Source organism: Rhinolophus hipposideros, assembly GCF_964194185.1.
Source record: "Rhinolophus hipposideros genome assembly, chromosome: 12".
In the NCBI taxonomy this organism is placed as follows: Eukaryota; Metazoa; Chordata; class Mammalia; order Chiroptera; family Rhinolophidae; genus Rhinolophus; species Rhinolophus hipposideros.
In genome coordinates, this window is record NC_138058.1 from 52,558,918 (window position 1) to 52,577,030 (window position 18,113).

Consider the following 18,113-nt stretch of genomic DNA (forward strand, 5'->3'; position numbering starts at 1 on the left):
TTCCCATCTCCGAAGCATGCTTAAGCTTTCTAATTATACGACATTTAAAAATTCTAAAATGTGTTTATTTTCAGGATGAGAAGTAACATTTTGTTGAAAAAAAATCTGTCATGTTTTTCACCTCAGTTATATTTTATTTTTTTTAATACTTGGTATAAATACACTGTATAGTATTGCGAAGGGGTGATGTATTCCACATAATTATTCTGTCATTCATCATTTCTAGATAGGATTCTTTCTAAAATATATTACTCACTTCCATGCTTCAAAAGCAGTACACGAAAGATAATATTTTCTTAATAAATCAGATTTGTAGTAATAATGATAATAGCCAACATTTATTGAGCAGTTACCATGTGTCAGCCACTGTTGTAAACAAAATACTTATATTAACTTATTTCATTTTGACTATATTCCTGTGAAGAATTACCTTCTCAATTTTACATACAGGCAAACAAGGCACATTAGGTAACTAGTATAAGGTCACACAGGAGTGAGTAACAGCCAGGATTCAAAGCCAGTCTGGCAACCAGAGCCTGAGCCCTTAATCATTATGCTGTGCTGTGTTTTAGACTTTACTTCATGTACCAGACTATACTATGTCAATTCTTTCAGGAACTTTTGAAATAAAAGGCTCTGTTTTGCAATTCTATTCAAGTGTTTATGTTTGCTTGATTTTTAAAAATTTTAATAAATACCCCCCTTTGCTTTCAATGTTTACTGTGCACTCTGCCCCCTAACTTTTCATTCACTACTTAATCTCCGTACTTAAAAAGTTTAGATGACAAAGTTTAGTAGGACCACGTGTAAAATAAGATATGCAAAAGATCTTCGTGATTTTCATTTAAACATATTTTATGATCTTTAGTGCCCAGGTCTTGGGAGAGTTATTTTGCCTACTCAAACATTCTTTATATATTTTATTGGTGGTATTATTTTTCCAAATGCCATTATTTGATATATTTTTTTAAACAACTGAGGCTGTGAAATGAAGAGCCTATATTCATAAGCAAGTACAATTACAACTTTTTTTCCAAAATGTTATGGTTTCCAGGTTCACTTGTGTAGTTCCCATTTGTTACTTCGACGAGCAGCTGTGGCATGTCTCCGGCAGCTTGCACAAAGAGAAGCAGCTGAAGTATGCGAATATGCCATGAGCCTGGCAAAAAATTCAGGGGACAAAGAGAGCAGTGGTGCTAGTAAGTTATTTTATTGGTCAATATTCTTTTCATTTAAATATTTTAAAATTTCAAATGAATATTACTTACTAAATAATATTTGTGTGTTTGTGTGTTAAAATATGGTCCATTTCCTTATTCCTTTAAATAAAATAATACTGTTGTCATCTTAAAAATTCCAGTGTAGTTTTCTTGGTAATTTTACATTTTTTCCTTTTAAAAAATTTTGTAACTTAAAAAAAAAAGTATTTAGTATCTGAATACTTCTGCCATCCCTTGAGGATGGATGATTTAACTATATAAAAGATGACTAACTTGGGAGATACTGCTTTGTATCACTAATAGACTTCTGAAAAGAGAAATGATCTATTTTGGGGGTACCTGAAAGCTTCCATTCTTTGACAGTAGTTAACTTTTTGTGATAAAACTTTTCCTCTAAGAGGTAAGGCCAAAGTAACCAATAAGCCATGAAATGTCAGTAGATGTTTTGGTAGCAAAGGGTAGATCTTTGCTTTCTCAGGTCTTTCTGCTTTTTTGGAGGGTTTCAAGTATAGCTTGAATTCATAGCTGGTCGTCTAGGTTATAGAGATGGGTGGTTTGGGAACTATTTTAAAGCTTAGTTGACAGAGATATTTCCCCTAGTGTGAGAGAAAATTATTGCTTATAAGAGCTTTCTAATGCATAGAAGTTGCTTGGGTATTAAGAAGCAAGATAACAAAATAACTTCAATTTTAGCGTAGTATAATAAAAGTTCTATTAACAAACATACTGTACTCATTCTTAGGGGTGCCAGTTTTATTACTTATGCTGTTTATGAGAATGAAAAGATTTTTGGATAAAGCAAGAAACTTTACTACTCTTTCATAACAATATTACTTTTTGATTGTATGTTTCTTGAAAAGGGTTTTCCACATTTTTAAATGAACTTTCAGGATACAATCCATTTACAATTTTTGTTCTGGCTTTATATATTTTTTAAAAATCAGAACTATAAGACTGAATAAGTTTTAATTTGTTCTTCCAGCAATAATTTTTTCAGTCTATTAGATTATATCTATTTAGAAAATGTCTTTTTCCCACACCTGATAGAACCAAATATTTATATTGAGCATTCCCGGAGATTTGTTTAAAAATACCTCAGAATAATCAGTCTCGAAGATCAGGGTTTTACCTTTAATTGTCAGATTAAATTCTAATCCTAAAGATATGTAAACTGGAGACCACAGATAAATTGTATATATAGCTAGCTGGTTTTGTTGCCATTGTGAATTTACATGTAAGCCTTGTTCCTTAGCACAATTGTTACCTACAGTATACAACAAAATCTCATACAAGTTCATTTGTAAAAATTGCTTTTCAGATGTCAGTCCTTTTGCACCTGGAGTTAGTTCTCGAAGTGATATCCATTACCGGCACCAAGGTGTTAATATAACAGAAACGGGTCTTGAGGGACTTCTTTTTGGAATGCTAGACCGAGAGACAGATAGAAAATTATGTTCTGATATTCATGATACTTTGGGACATATGCTTTCATCACTGGCTGTAGAAAAACTTTCTCATTGGCTCATGCTTTGTAAAGATGTCCTGGCAGCTTCTAGTGGTACGTATTTAATATGTAAAATATGTTCTCAAAATAATTAAAATTAATTTTACTTCCAATATGTATATCTATCTATCTATCTGTACACACATATATATATATAAATTTACCTTACATTTAAAAATACAAATTTTAATCTAAATTCCTGTAAAAATTTTGAAAGCTAAATTATGTTACAATCTAATGAACCTTATTTTTTAGAAAATGACCAAATTCAAACTAAATTTTTGTGTATAAAAATTCCAGGTTACTCTGTCATTAACTTAGTATGTAAAACTAGTAAAATGTGTAAGATACATTTGTGTTATCCTTTCCTTGGTTTTTGATTGGTCTTAAAAACAAAGTTCTACTGTTTTCAAAGAAGTAAGAATTTAGGCTTTATTAGAAATCTTCTAACATTAATGTTATTTCTAAAGCTAATTTTTGCTATAAGTGAGGTTGTTATACATAATATGCTTTTGTTTTTGTTATAGATATGAGTACTGCAACTCTGTTGAGTAGTGGAAAAGATGAAGACTCGGAAAAGAAAGATGAGATGGATGATGATATCATGTTTACCACACTAGGCGAAGACGATAAATCAAAGCCCTTTGTGGCACCTCGGTGGGCCACTCGCGTATTTGCTGCTGATTGCCTTTGTCGAATAATCAATTTGTGTGAGAATGTGGACCCGGCTCACTTTGATCTTGCCCTGGCAAGGTCTGCTAAACTACGGAACCCTAGAAGTAAATTTAAAATTCGTACTTCTTTTCCCCAGAGTATTTTTAAGGGTTAAAATATTTTACTGCTATGTAACATTTTTGTCTGTCTGTCTGTCTGCCTATCTATCTATGGACCCATCCATCCATCTACCTATCTAAATCATTTGCCCTAAGGATATGATGACAGTAACTTGTATTTCCTTGGTACATTGTCCTAGTTTTAACTTCAGTGTTAAAACTCTTAGGTTAACATTCTGTTTTACAGAGATGGCAAAGCTTTGAGATGCATAATGTGAATTTTGTGGTCCCCAGCATGGAGAATGTCAGAATTTATGAATGCCTTGGCAGATTTCAAACTTGCAGATTTCAGAAATTCTTTAGTACTTTTGAAAAGGTGAAAACTGTTTATTACTAAAACTCCTCACCATTTTTTAAAATATTTTATAAGCTTTTTATTCCACATATCCCCTAGAACTTACAGAGATTATGAGGTTCAGTATCATCATTTTACAAATAAAGTCACCCAGACAAGCTGAGAAAGCTGCATAGTAACAAACTGTCTGTCTTGTACTTTGTAGTCTCTTCATCCCCGTCATTTTTTTAAATATCTGAAGATCAACTACGTATAACTATAGTGAAGTCTATACATTAACGATGCTTTTCTGCTTACTTTATTTTGTTTAAGAAGCAGCAGACCTCACAAATGGAGTAAAAAAATAAACAAAAAGTAAAATAGTAAACCATGTATAGAATGTGAATCTGAATATACGGTACCAGCGAAGCACAGTATGTCATAAACACAGTGTCTTTAACCATCAGATATTTACTGAATCCTGTTCTTTGCTACACACTGCGGATACAAAGAAAAAAACATCGTCCATAGCCCTGAAGAACTTCTAGTCTAGAAGACAGATAGGCAGGCTTATCACTCACAGAATTATATGTCCCCATAGTGGGATGGTAGAGTGCTTTGGGAACATAGAAAAAGGAGCCTTTCCTGGAGAGCCAAGGAAGACCTCATAGAAGATGTAATTCTAAAGCTAAGTTTTAAAGACAGAGAAAGGATTTTCCAGGTAGAAGAGGCTGATTGTATTCGTTGTCTATTGTTGCTATATAACGAATGACCTCAAACTTGGCGGCTTAAAACAACATAGATTTATCGACTTATAGTTCCATTGGTCAGAAAGTCCAACATGAGGCTTACATGGCTAAACTCAAGGTGTTGGCAGGGCTGCAATCCTTTCCAGAGGTTCTATGGAAATCCTTTTTCTCTTCTTTTCGGCTTCCGCTTGCGTTCCTTGGCTTATGGCCCCCTTTCTTTATCTTCAGTGCCAGAAAGGTTGAATCTTTCTGTCATCACTTCTCTCGGATTGCAGCGAGGAAAGGTGCTCTGCTTTTAAGGACTCATGATTAAATTGGGCCCACGTGGAAAATTTAAGATAATCTCCCCATTTGGGGGTCCATAACCTTAATCACATCTGCAAAGTCTCTTTTGCCATGTAAGGTAACATGCTCACGGGTTATAAGGATGAGGGAATGGATATATTTGGGCACCAATATTCTGCCTACCACTCTGGTCTATTCTTAGCAAAGGAAGTAAGAGAATTTGTAAAGGTGTGGGAACATAAGTGTGCATGCTATGTTTAAGGACTGGTGAAGATCCTTAAATTGGCTTTCCTTTCTTTGTATTTCTTAATTTTTTCTTTCATTATTTTGTCCTTTTGCCTGCATTCTCAGAGATCCTCACAAGTTTTCTCTTTATATCACTGATGTTTTATTCTTTTCTGCTTCCATTGTAGATCTTAAGTTTTCTTTTGTGTTTTTAGTTTTCCTTTAATTTTTCTGTATGTCTTTCACCTCCATTATACTGAATCCTTTTTACTCGTTATGGTTTTTTTCTTCTTATTCCGTAGCAGCCATAATGTTTTTGCATCCTATTGAGATGACAAATAATTTTCTAAATTTCATTCTGGTTTTTATAGAAAATTGTTTTCAGAGGTTGTTAGCTCTTTCTCTGACTCTTCAGAAGCTTTCTTTTCCCAGGGTGTATTTTTTTCATAGGCTTATTTGTTTATATATCATTGAAAGGGGAGAGTGCTCTCCATATTTGGCATTTGCGCACAGTGTGGGTGGTGTGGTTGGGTGTATTTCCCATGTTGTCTTTGTTTACTGTGCACTTCACATTGGTAGCTGGATGGTAAGCTGATATAACAGCTCTCCAACCTAGATTCCTGTATTTAACGTGCTCTGTTCTTGACGGAAACAGGATCCTTTACAGCACCCACTGCCTGCTATTATGAACAGTCATGGCAGGTGTGGGAAAAATTATAGACCCAATGAGTGTGCTATCTAGGCTCTTCCTGTATCATCCTTAGCTCCCTTTCTATCTCCTGTCTTTTCTTGTAGGGAAAATTATTACTCCTAGCTGTAAAAAACCTCTAAACAGCCTACTAATTCTCTCCCCATTTTGGAGTTTCTGCTCAGGACTCCTTCGCACTACTGCCCTTTAGGAGTTCATCTCCTTGGACTTGAAAAAAAGATAAAGATTCTGACTTGAGAAAGGTTGGAGGTAGAGATTATGTACAGAAGCAACAGCACTTTCATTGCAGGAAGATTGCCTCGTTTTGGTTGGTGGATTGATAGAGTCCTGAGCCTTGTAAATTAGGTCTAGAGTGCAGGGGGAATAATGCGTCCTCTTATTTATTTTGGGTTGGCATAATATGAATAAGCCCGTTTTAATCCAGTTCCTCCTGCTTTAGAAATTTCCTCTCAAATTCTGGCCATTGTTTCTTAATACCTGTTTTTTACTGACTGTGTTTTTGTCTCCTTTCGGTGAGGAAGTACTGGGGGCTTTTAGCCAAATGTTTTTTCTCAATCCTCTTTACTCCCCTCCCCCTAACCAATAGATATTCTTGTTTAAACTTAGGTTCAAAATTGGCGTTTTAGGTAGGCATATGCAAAAATTGGAAGATACTTGTAACCTTCACAGTAGCAATAACAACAAAAATCTGTTTAACAGGGAGCTGTTATGGGATCAGCCTGAGCCACAGACTTGGCCACTGCTTCAAAAAGACTTCGCGAGTCTTGTAGTCGCCTGAAGAACTTCACAGTCCCTGAGTTCAATCAATTCTTTAGATCATTTCTGTTGCCTTATCTTTAAGTTCATTTATCTTTTCTCCTTTGGTATCTAATCACTATCAATCGTATCCAGTATAGTTTTCATTTCAGATATTTTATTTTTTATCTCTTGAAGTCCCATTTGTGGTTGTCTTTGTCTTTCATGTCTTTCTTCATCATATTCATGCTTTCCTTATTCTTCTTGATTATAGGCAACATACTTATAATAACCACGTTAAGGTCCCCACCTGTTAATTTATCAACTCTCATTTCTGGCCTGTTTCTATTCGTTGATTCCTCCGCCCCCTTCCTTTCCTTGTTATGAGATATATTTTTCTGCTTATTTGCGTCCCTGGTAATCTTTCATTAGCTACTACACGTTGCAAATTTTGTGCTATTAGTGTTGGATTTTGTATCTATTTAAATAGTATTGGATTTTGTTCTGGGTTGCAGTTAAATTACTTGAAATCTTTTGAATTCTTTTAAGACTTGCTTTTAAGCTTTGTTAAAGTAGATTTAGGGCAGCTTTTACTTTGGGGCTAAAAGGAAAAAAATACTTCCCTTTTCTACATCTTATCCTTATAAAAATATTTTCCATAGTACAGTTTCACCATCTTTAGCCTACAATCCAATCTAGCCCACAGTCTGCTTTTGTAAATAAAGTTTTATAGGAGTAACACATATTCATTTGTATACTGTGACTACTTTCAAACTACAACAGCAGAGTTGAGTAGTTGCTATAGAAACTACATGGCTGGCCAAACCAAAAATATTTACTATCTGGTTCTTTACAAAAAAAGTTTGCCAATCCCTGTTCCAAAAGAATTGCAGACTCCTTTGGAGAAAGTTTTGGTAATCAGTTTACCAATGTTCTTGAGAGATGATGATATAGAAGCTTTCTTGGAAGTGTATCTTTGTCGTTTTTAACAAAGCACGCTGACATAATGTGGATCAAAAGTGCTTTTTAAAAGAAATGTGTTTCATTTCATATTTTTATGTTATTACAGTTATCTTTGGGAAAGTTTTCCTTTTGCCTTCTATTTTTATTTGTAGATGATCTCTTGGTACTTCATCTTTCTGACCTGATTCGCATGGCATTCATGGCTGCAACCGATCATAGTAACCAGCTGCGGATGGCTGGGCTCCAGGCACTTGAAGACATTATCAAGAAGTTTGCATCTGTGCCTGAGCCCGAATTTCCAGGTCATGTGATTCTGGAGCAGTATCAAGCTAATGTGAGACATTCTATTTATTTAAAAACTTAAAATGGATCTTTTGAATGATCATTAAAGGGGTTTCCTGTAGAAATATATTTGAAACAGCAACCTATTTATTCACGTAGAAGGCATACGTTTACTTCCACTGTCGGTTACATAGTTTGAATCAACCCACAATTACAGAAACAATAGTATAAAACTTGTCGCTATTTTTAAGTCGTGATAGCATGTTAGTGATAAAACAAGAATAGAAATTCCAGCCTGGTTCCTGTCTTGTGTTTAGATGTTTAGCCATGCCACTTTAAAGATAAAAAGAACATTCAAAGAGTGTTGTGGATTTGATGCCATTATTATTTTTTTTATTTTTTTTTAATTAGTTTCAGGTGCACAAGACAAGGTAATACTTAGACGTTCATCATTTATATCCCTCACACTGTGGACCCCCCTCCCCCATCCCCCCATCCACTATCCCTCCGACATCGCACCGAGCCATCACATTATATATATAAAATTATAGTTGGCATTTATTATTGTTCAGCTTCAGGTGTACAGTACATTGATCAAGCATCTACATCTTCCCTGAGGTGGTCTCCCAAATGGGACACGTGTCCATCAGATACCCTACAAAATCTTTACAACATTATTGATTATTTTTATATGTCAGGACAGGATAAGCATTTTTAAAAATGAAAAGCAATTGTGCCCTGTATGCTGAAGGATAAATTAACTTTTAATAACAGCAGATAAAATATTACTGAAAGAATTAGATACTTTCAACAGATTTTTTTAATTTTATTCTAAACAGAAACACTTATTTCTCCTGAGATTTATCCCTTTACTTATGTTCTTTAAATGAGGCACAGTACATGTTATCCTAATAATGATGGGTTATGTGAAGGTGAAAAACTTATGTTAGCAAGAAAAGAATAAACATTTTTTTTACTGTGATTATACCAAGATGTTGGTTCTGGACATACCACACCTTATCTAAAAGCTGTGTTCAAACCTAAACAAAATAAAGTGTGAGTAATATATAATTCATTGTTTTTCCATCACAGGTGCAAGTGAGGAAGTTATAGTTTCTAGTCTAACTGGCTACAGAAAACTTATATAATTGTTTACTCCCAGATACCCACTCTAATAGAATGAAGTTCTTTTTTTTAATTACTTTTATTTAGAAATAATGTCAAACTTACAAAAAAGTTGTAAGAGTAGTCCAAAAAACTGTTATATACCTTTATTCATGTTTACCAGTTATTAATTTTGCCTCATTTGCCTTATTACTGATAGTACTGTGTTTCCCCGAAAACAAGATCTAGCCGATCATCAGCTCTACTGCATCTTTTGGAGCAAAAATTAATATTAGAGCCGGTCTTATTTTACTATAATATAACACCAGGTATAACATAACATAACAACATAACATAACATAACGTAACATAACATAACATAACATAACATAAAACATACCGGGTCTTATATTAATTTTTGCTCCAAAAGATGCATTAGAGCTGATGGTTCGGCTAGGTCTTATTTTCAGAGAAACACGGTATCTGTCTGTTTCTCTCTCTCTCTACACACGCACTCATACTTGCACACACTTATTTCTAATCCATTTAAAAGTAGATTATTTAAATCATGTAACTTTACTCTTGAACACTTCTGTCTGTATTTCCAAAGGACAAGAACATTATAATCATAGAACAATTATCAATTTCAGGAAATTCAACATTACTATACGCTTTTTATATAATCTATCATATTCCAGTTTTATCAGTCGACCCAATGAGCTCTTTTATAGTATTCTTTCTCCTTTAGTACGGGATCTAATACCAGCTCTACAATTAGTTGATTATTGCAATACCAATACTGTCATTTGTTTCATTGTGTCTTTGGTCACAGAGAGGGGTTCTTGATCCATTTCCAAACTGCTGTTGATATGCCTTAGCAACTGAATCTCTAGTGAAATGGAAGAAATCTCAAATTAGGAGCTGACTACATCTAATTTCTTATTCAGCTCATACGTATTAAATCTAAGTATCTGTGACTGATTGTTGGCTTATTAAAACTAAAACTCATATTCCTTCACTTATTACTATGACAACAATATATAAAGTAATATCTTTAGCAACCTTCTTTGAAAACATCTCTTTTTGATCTCTACGATTTTTTTGGTGACTGTGTGAGTTTTTAGTTCTAAGTTATTTAAAGGAATTGAGATTTACTCATGAGGTAAATACTGTTAGAATATGTTCAGGAAAACATAGGAAAAAAAGAATAACAGTTTTTTGTTCTCTCTGGGGAACACATGGCTTTGTCAGAAAATTCTGTTTACAATTAAACAAAAACAAAGGAAAGAAAGAAAATTATTTTCCTATTTGATATAGCATTCATATTGATTTGATAAGATAACCTCCTGGAAAGCAAAAGAAAAATGGTATGATTGAGTTTATTGTAACTAGAAAGATAAATAAGAGCGATGTAGTAAAAAGGAAAGGAACGTAGCTGTGTTTTCTGTGTTTTTTCAAAGACACTAAAGGGTTTATGTTTACTACTTATCTTTAAAAATAAAATGCTTGTGTTCATTTTTATAGGTGGGAGCTGCTCTAAGACCAGCCTTTTCACAAGATACTCCATCAGACATAATAGCAAAAGCTTGCCAGGTAAGAAGAAAACTATCTTCTATAAATTCATAGATATTTTAGAATTTCACTTCCAAGAAAGAAGAGAGAAGATTTAAATAATACTTATTTTTATCTTGGAAACACAACAGTGTCAGTTTCCTCTTTTATTCTGTATGAAATGATGAAATAGACACTATTAGTCACATCCCTCCTTTTTTTTTTTATCATAGCTGGGGACATGACTTTGGGATACACAGCTCTTATATAACTCAAAAGTGACCAGAAATATGCACATCATAAGAGAGACTAAAATAAAATTAAGATCTCAAAATCTAGAATAAGTGAAGAATGTAAAGTAATGATAATTAGGTAACAAAAGATTTTTTTGACCACAGGCTGTGAAAATTCTATAATTCATGGGTATTAAGTTATCCTAAAGAGAATTTCACAATATGGGAATTTCTTTGCAAAATTAACCCCGGGGGACTATGCTCAGGTTATTGTATCTGAAAATAGTCACAAAAGCACCTATGTTCCTACATCTTTAGTAAGTTCCTCTTTTTCATGCCTCATCCTGAGAAAGGATCCATGCATTAAGCCCTAGTCTTCCAGAAAATCAGATTCTTCTGCTTGGATAGCAGAAAAGCAATTCTCTCCTTTGGAGTTTTCTGGAGTATAGGGCTATGGTCTATCATTATTGCTTAGAATCCATAATCAAGTTACATGTGGCCTCTATGCAGAGAATATTTCTGTTTGCAATGAGAGGATTGGAATTCTGATGATGTTCTCTCTGTGGCTGAATGAATTTGCCTCTTTCCTTCCGTTGTTAAGACTTATTTCTCTGAAGCCTCCTATTAATGGTGGTGTTCAGAGAACTGAACTTCCACCAATAGCAGACCCGACACAGAAGAGGGAGCCTAGTTTATGAGAGAGGTCTGTGGATCATGGTACAAACTTTGGAGTTAGAGTAGGTCATTTGCTTTGGGATACCAACACACCATCAGAAATCACAGTCATGTATAAATAAATGTATCATGGTGATGTTCAGAGCATAGTGTTTAAACAGAGATAACCTCCCCCAAAACTCCTGATCATTAGAAAACAAAGGCTATCAGAATTTCATCTTGTGAATAAGAAGTATAAAAGTTTCCTGTTATTGAATTTGCCTTAACTTATTTCTTATGTGACTCTAGCTGCTTTTTCTATAAGAAATTTATTCTTTTTCTACTGGCATGCTTAAATTTTTGAAGTCCTATCCTTCTGTTTCTGGGAGGAAACCTGGTTTTGCAACAGGTGGAGCAGTGGGTTGCAGGTTCCTTTCCTTAAGAGAAAGTAAGGAATTGGCTTTAGGCAGATCATGAAACATGGTATCCCAGCTGGTTTACTAGATAATCGTAACATTAAACATGGAAATCAGGGTCATTCTTAGATATTGTAGGAAGACCTTCAAATGTAGCACAATTGGGGATAATAATCAGTGGGTTAATAAAAAAGAATTACTTAAATCAGAGTAGGAATCATAAACATTATACATACTTTAAATATTTCAGCTTAAAACTTATAAATGTTTTCATTCATTCACCACTCTTTTGATGTAAGACCAAGGTCTTTTCTCTGATTATGATTTTGCTGATTCAATGCTGCTTTGTCTTTCTGCATAAATCAAACCAATAATGCAGTATCTGCAATTTCTAGTTTCATATTCTTTAAAATGGAGAAAGTACTTAGGTTTTTGCAAAGCAAACTTAGTGCATATCCTCAATCTTTACAATTTTTCCCATCTTTTAGTTATAGTTCTGCCAAATGTCACAAAAATATTTATCAAATTTCTCCAATATGTTTAATTCCCTCAGGAACAATAACTTCATTTTCATACTCATATTTAATCTTTTTCACTTTAAATGTCATATTTTCAACATTGTTTTGACTAGTATCTTATTTTGCCATTAGTATGTTCATAACTGATAACAATCAAATTTAAAATATCCTTATTAATTTTTATTAAATTTAGTTTTGAATTCTTTGAGAATAAGGTCATAAAAGAATAAAATAGTTGCATGAATATTTATTCTCAACTTTTTAAAAGTTTTAAAATGTAGGAACACAATCCATCAACCATGATTCAATATCTAAATGCTCTGAAAGCCAAAAGCTTTTTCATAATTTATTTGTTAGCAAAACCTGAGCTGACTGTACTCATTTGGCCCTGATGTGAAGCTGAGTGAGACTAGTATTGATTAATCTCTCTTCGTGTGATTCGTACTACATTTCATTACAGAAATATCCATGTGTTAATTATGGGGTGCTGCCACACATCTTGCTTGGTATCTTCCTTAATGAGGTTTATGTACCTTGTTACCTTTTACCAAAAATTTGTGAATTGTTTTAGTGCAATGATAAGAAAGCGAGGATTTGTAATTGTTGAAAAAAGCTGGCACTGTCAGACCACCAACTCTTAACATTCTTCCCTTGGCTCCAGTATCACCACACTTGCCTGGTTTTCCTTTTGCATTTCTGGCCTTTTCAGTCTCTTTCATTATTCTTATCCCATTTGTCCCTTAAGTGCAACTATTTTCCCTTTGTTCGTCTTTAAGACTTTTTTAAAATACCTCAATCCTTGAAGAAATTCACCAAGTAGCATTGCTTTAGTTATCACCTTCCTGTGGATGATTCCCAGGTCTACATACTTACCTTTGACCTTGCTCCTGAAATCCAGACCCAAGTTTCCAACTGCCTGCTGAATACCTTTCCATGAGTCTCTTACTGGTGCTTTGAACTCTGCATGTCAAAATGTTCCAACCAAAATCATGTTCTCTAACTTCTCATCTCCACTAAACTTTCCTGTCTTCTTATGTTATCTCTCTTAAGCAGTAGTGTCACCTTCCTTCCATTCATCCAAGTTAGAAGCTTTGGCAATTAAAATTTGGCAGTCTTTGATTCCTCACACTTATTGCATGTCCCTGTGCCCTATCCCCGAAAAATATTTAAGTGGTTTCCAGATCTTGCCATTTCTAGATCCAAGTCTCTCTCATATGCCTTTCCCTTTTTGTTGCATTCCCAGTTTGATCCATATCATCTCTGTTCCGTAGTATTGTAATAGTCACTTAACTGAACACATTGCTTGCTATCTGTATACATTCTTTCCTATATACATAAGGACTGGAACAGTTTCCCTAGAGCACAGTTCTAATAATATCCCCCTGCTCAGAAATCTTAGAAGCTCATGACTGCCTTAAGAACAAATCGGAATTCAGTTCTAATGGAATTTAAATTGTACCATAACCTGATCCCAATTAACTTTCATAATCTCATCTCTTTCCCCATGTAACTCTCCTGTATCTATACAGACAAACCTTCCTGATATCGAAACATTCCATTTTTTCCTAAAATTAACCTCTCCCTCCTCTGTTTTTAATTGTAGTGTTGTAGCCATAAAACATTCTCATGGTTTCATTCAATCTGTATTTACTGAGGACAAGGACTAGATTTTTCTCCCTCTATTTTGTAATTTCTACCGTAGCACCCACAATAACCTTTTGCTTGCCTTTGCTTGTACTGAACAGAAGTATTGTTGAATTAAAGAATTATTCATGACTGGCCTGGTTTAGGTGGAAAATTTTTTCTGATGAAAATTTTTGTCCAATTAGACAATGGAAATATGATAAGTAAATACTGTTTTGTTTTCCATGTAAGTATATAATAAATTCCATACTTGCTGCTGATTTGTTATTAAAAATGAATATTAAAATATAGCTTTGGAGTTTTTTTTGTTTTATTTTGTTTATTGGTTTTCTTTACTGTTTCTTCCCCCAAGGAAAGAATATTATGTTTATTCCACTCTATGTTAAATGTTAATTTTTTTATACAAAAATTTTTTAAATTTTCTTTGGTTAGGTATGTAGTACATGGATTGGAAGTGGAGTCGTCAGTGATCTCAACGATCTCCGTCGAGTACACAATCTGCTTGTGTCTTCTCTGGACAAAGTTCAGGCCGGAAAAGGATCTTCCAGCCAGCTGTACCGAGAGAGTGCCACAACCATGGAAAAACTGGCTGTTCTCAAAGCTTGGGCAGAGGTAACCATGGCCTATTGTTTTTGAACCATTTCTCCATGCATGAGAAAATGTTCCCCTACTCCTGTAGGTAAAAAAAACTGTTTATTGATTTTTTTTTTAAAAAACTGACCTTTGAATTCACGTATTTTTGAAAATCTGTTATTTGCTCTTTCTCACTGAAATACATATATATTTATATCTCAAAAGAACTCGTTAAATCTTTGAAAATTATATTTTTTTAATGAGTATTTTGAGAAAGGGCTCTCCTTACTTTGAGGAAATTAGGCAGGCAAAACAAACAAATATAAATAGTAGAAAATGATTTACACTAAGAATTTTTTTTTTTATAAATTTTATTGGGGAATATTGGGGAACAGTGCATTTCCCCAGGGCCCATCAGTTCCAAGTCATTGTCCTTCAATCTAGTTGTGGAGGGCACAGCTCAGCTCCAAGTCCAGTCGCCGTTTTCAGTTTTTAGTTGCAGGGGGCGCAGCCCACCATCCCATGTGGGAATTGAAACGGCAGCTTTGTTGTTGAGAGTTTGCGCTCTAACCAACTGAGCCATGCGGCCTTCCAAGAATCTTTTATTTGATTAAATTTCAGTCTATATAATGTACGTGTATATATGTGTGTATCAATCTATGTCTTTATTTTCAAAATAATGATGGCGTGTTACTCAGCATAGCAACTATTTTTGTTAATTTAGTAGTGAATCATACATGCCTTTTCCATACCTATAAATAAATACTTCTTCTCTTTCCCCATTGCCTTAGTTTGAGTCATTTGTCACCTAGTCTATGCGTTTGCACCCGAATTGGTTTTTCTTACAGTTAGTCTTTTCTTCCCCCCAGCTATTCCTATATAGAATCTTAGAATAATCATTCTAAAATACAGATTTGGGGCAAAATATGAATTGACAATTCACTAAGAGGAAACCAAGTTACTAGTAAACATATGGGGGGAGGGGAAGAAACACTTTCTAAAACTGCACATTAGTTGACCAATTTACCCTAAGAAATATCAAGAATATATACAAAGATCTGCTATTAAGATGTTTATTTTGATATTGTTTATTACACTCAAAAAATGGAAATAACTTAAATGTATTTCTTGATTCTGAAAAATGATGGTATTAAGTGAATGAAAAATTGGGTTAAAAATTATGCACAAATACATTGTTTAAAAGACTGAGTTTGTATATATAATATGTCCAGAATGTTAACAGCATTATATCTGGTAGGATTGTGTGTGGTTTTTATTTTCTTAATTTTACTTATGCTTCTGATTTTTCTGTTTTTCTTGTATAATATGTAATAAGAAAAATAAGCCAAAAATTTGTTTAAAAAAATTCTAAAAAATATATTTCCACATATTGCAGATAGCGATGTAAAATACAGAAGGCTTTTAGAAGGCATTTGGCAGTATCTATTCAGAGCCGTAACAATATTTATAATCACTGACCCAGTATTTCCATTTCTGGGACTTTATCCTAGGGAAAAATATCTAAAATATGGAAAAGAGATAAGTTTACAAGAATGTTTATTTACTTGGACATTATTTATAATGTGAAAAACTGAATACCTTTTGTCTTTGAAAATTGCGTCTTATCTTTCTAAGATTTCCAAGACTGAGTAAAGAATTAGAAGTAAATATAAAACTAGAGGAAAATCGTTAGATATATTATGGGTCATTCACTGCAACCATTAAGAATAATGGTTATAAAGACTAACATTCACATGGGAAACTTTATGATATGTGCATAAGTAAAATTAAACACAACAAAATTACAGCTTCCAACAACAGAATATGAAAACTTGGAAATTGGGATTGTGAGTACTTTTAAAAACTGATTTTCCAAAACTTTTTTGGTATATTTAAAATAAAAGTTGGAAAAATACATACATCTGAACTTTAAATTCTGCAGCAACCCCTTTACTTCCCCACTGCCTGCAGAGGAAACTCTTCAACTACTTCTGCCTTATGTCCTATGTTATTCTGTATCATCCAATCCAGTCTCCCCAGAATGCCATCCTGTTTCCTACTTCCTGTGCTCTTGTTTTTGATATTCCTTCTGCCTCTAATCCTCCCTTCTGTCTTTGCTTGTGAATAGGTGAAATTTGTCCTTAAAAATTCAGTCTCGCCTTTTTCATACTCTATTAAGATCCTTCCATCTTGGTGTTCCCTGAGATTCCTTCATTCATTACACAAACCATTGAGTATTGGTTAGGAATCAGGTACTGAGCTACAGCACTGAGTGTAGTAAAGTGGGGAAGGTAGATCATTAAAGACAAATTTTAAAAAACATTCATTTTTTCAGCAGTTTTCTCACTCTCCTATGTTTGTGTTAGTCTGTGAGTTCATGGAAGGCGAAAATGATATTGGTCTTTGTTGCCGCAGGTCCAAGCATAATAGCAAACTCAAGGCAAGAATGAGTGAGGGAGTGAGGGAGTGAGTGGTTAAGTGTACTCTAGCACTTATGAGACATTTTCTTAAAATGTCAGTATAATAAGAAACATATAAACATGAGGGGGGGAAGCAAGCTTAAAAGCACTAGAAAATATGAACGTAATACATTTGTTACTTGAGATCTGAAGTCCCTACTCTAAAAATTCATTGGTTTCTGTTTGTAAATTGTCAGGGTTAGTATTACTAACTGACTAGAACTGTTACAGACTATCACAGTGTAAAAAAAAATGCTTTTTATAAAAAATGAGGATTCACTGTTTTCTGTAATCATTGTCTAGAACTTAGTGCCATAACTGTCAGCTCATTGTAGGAATGGAGAGGGCACCCTGCCATCAGGAAGCTTACAGTGTACCTGTATTCATACATAGCCTTTCTCCTTGGGCACAATGAAAATCACTGTGTAGGGGGAAACAGTTTTCTCAAGATTTTTACCTAGTGCAGTTTTCTTTCTTATTCTTGTTCTCCCCTTCCTTTCTAATTTTTATTCTTTTTGCTTTTTTATTGATATGTAATTCAGCTTTGTATGTGTCAGTTGCCAAAGCCTGAATGTATTTATGAAGACAAAAGAAAACAAACAAAAAGAACTTCAACAAAGAGGAATGTTTAAAATTATGTTGTAGCAAGTTGCTATTATACAGCTTTTTGGTTTACAAAGTAGAGAGAAAGGATACAGATAGTATATGTGACTAGTAAATTATATTCTTGACTCAGCTCTGTTGTAAACACTAGATTGCTAAATATTACTTAAGGACTATGTAGGGGACGTGGGGTTAGATGGATATTTATGGAAATCCTTTCTCTGACCTCTCCTCTCAGCCTTTTCCTTTGAATGCTGGATTGTGTCTAATAAATCTATGAAAGTAGAGGCAGTAAACAGGAAATTATAACCTATGGTAAAAAGAAAAAAGAAAAAAAAACATAAAGGGGGCTTTGTAAAGTAAAGCAAGACAAACCAGAAAAAATTCAGAGGACCCTACTCAAGGTATATGCTATGAGAGAAATATTAGTTAGGAATCAGATGAATAAAAAAGACTGCCTCCAAGGCAGGTATAATTATTCTTTTGAGGTTATCAAGAAATCATGAAGTTATGTACTTCTAGTATTTGTACTCAATTATTTTTGATGATTCAACTGCACAATCCTAACAACTTAGAATA

At 33.9% G+C, this 18,113-nt stretch overlaps 1 protein-coding gene across 2 annotated transcripts in view; it reads left to right on the forward strand.

Annotated features, from left to right (window-relative positions):
* Positions 1-18,113, forward strand: part of HEATR5B (HEAT repeat containing 5B) — a 74,039-nt gene that overhangs the window by 42,444 nt on the left and 13,482 nt on the right. For both annotated transcript variants that reach the window (XM_081068376.1, XM_081068377.1), the window contains exons 22-27: positions 1,055-1,199; positions 2,539-2,778; positions 3,252-3,503; positions 7,650-7,831; positions 10,408-10,476; positions 14,332-14,511. In XM_081068376.1, coding sequence (XP_080924502.1) covers positions 1,055-1,199; positions 2,539-2,778; positions 3,252-3,503; positions 7,650-7,831; positions 10,408-10,476; positions 14,332-14,511 — 1,068 coding nt within the window. The remainder of the gene's footprint in view (positions 1-1,054; positions 1,200-2,538; positions 2,779-3,251; positions 3,504-7,649; positions 7,832-10,407; positions 10,477-14,331; positions 14,512-18,113) is intronic.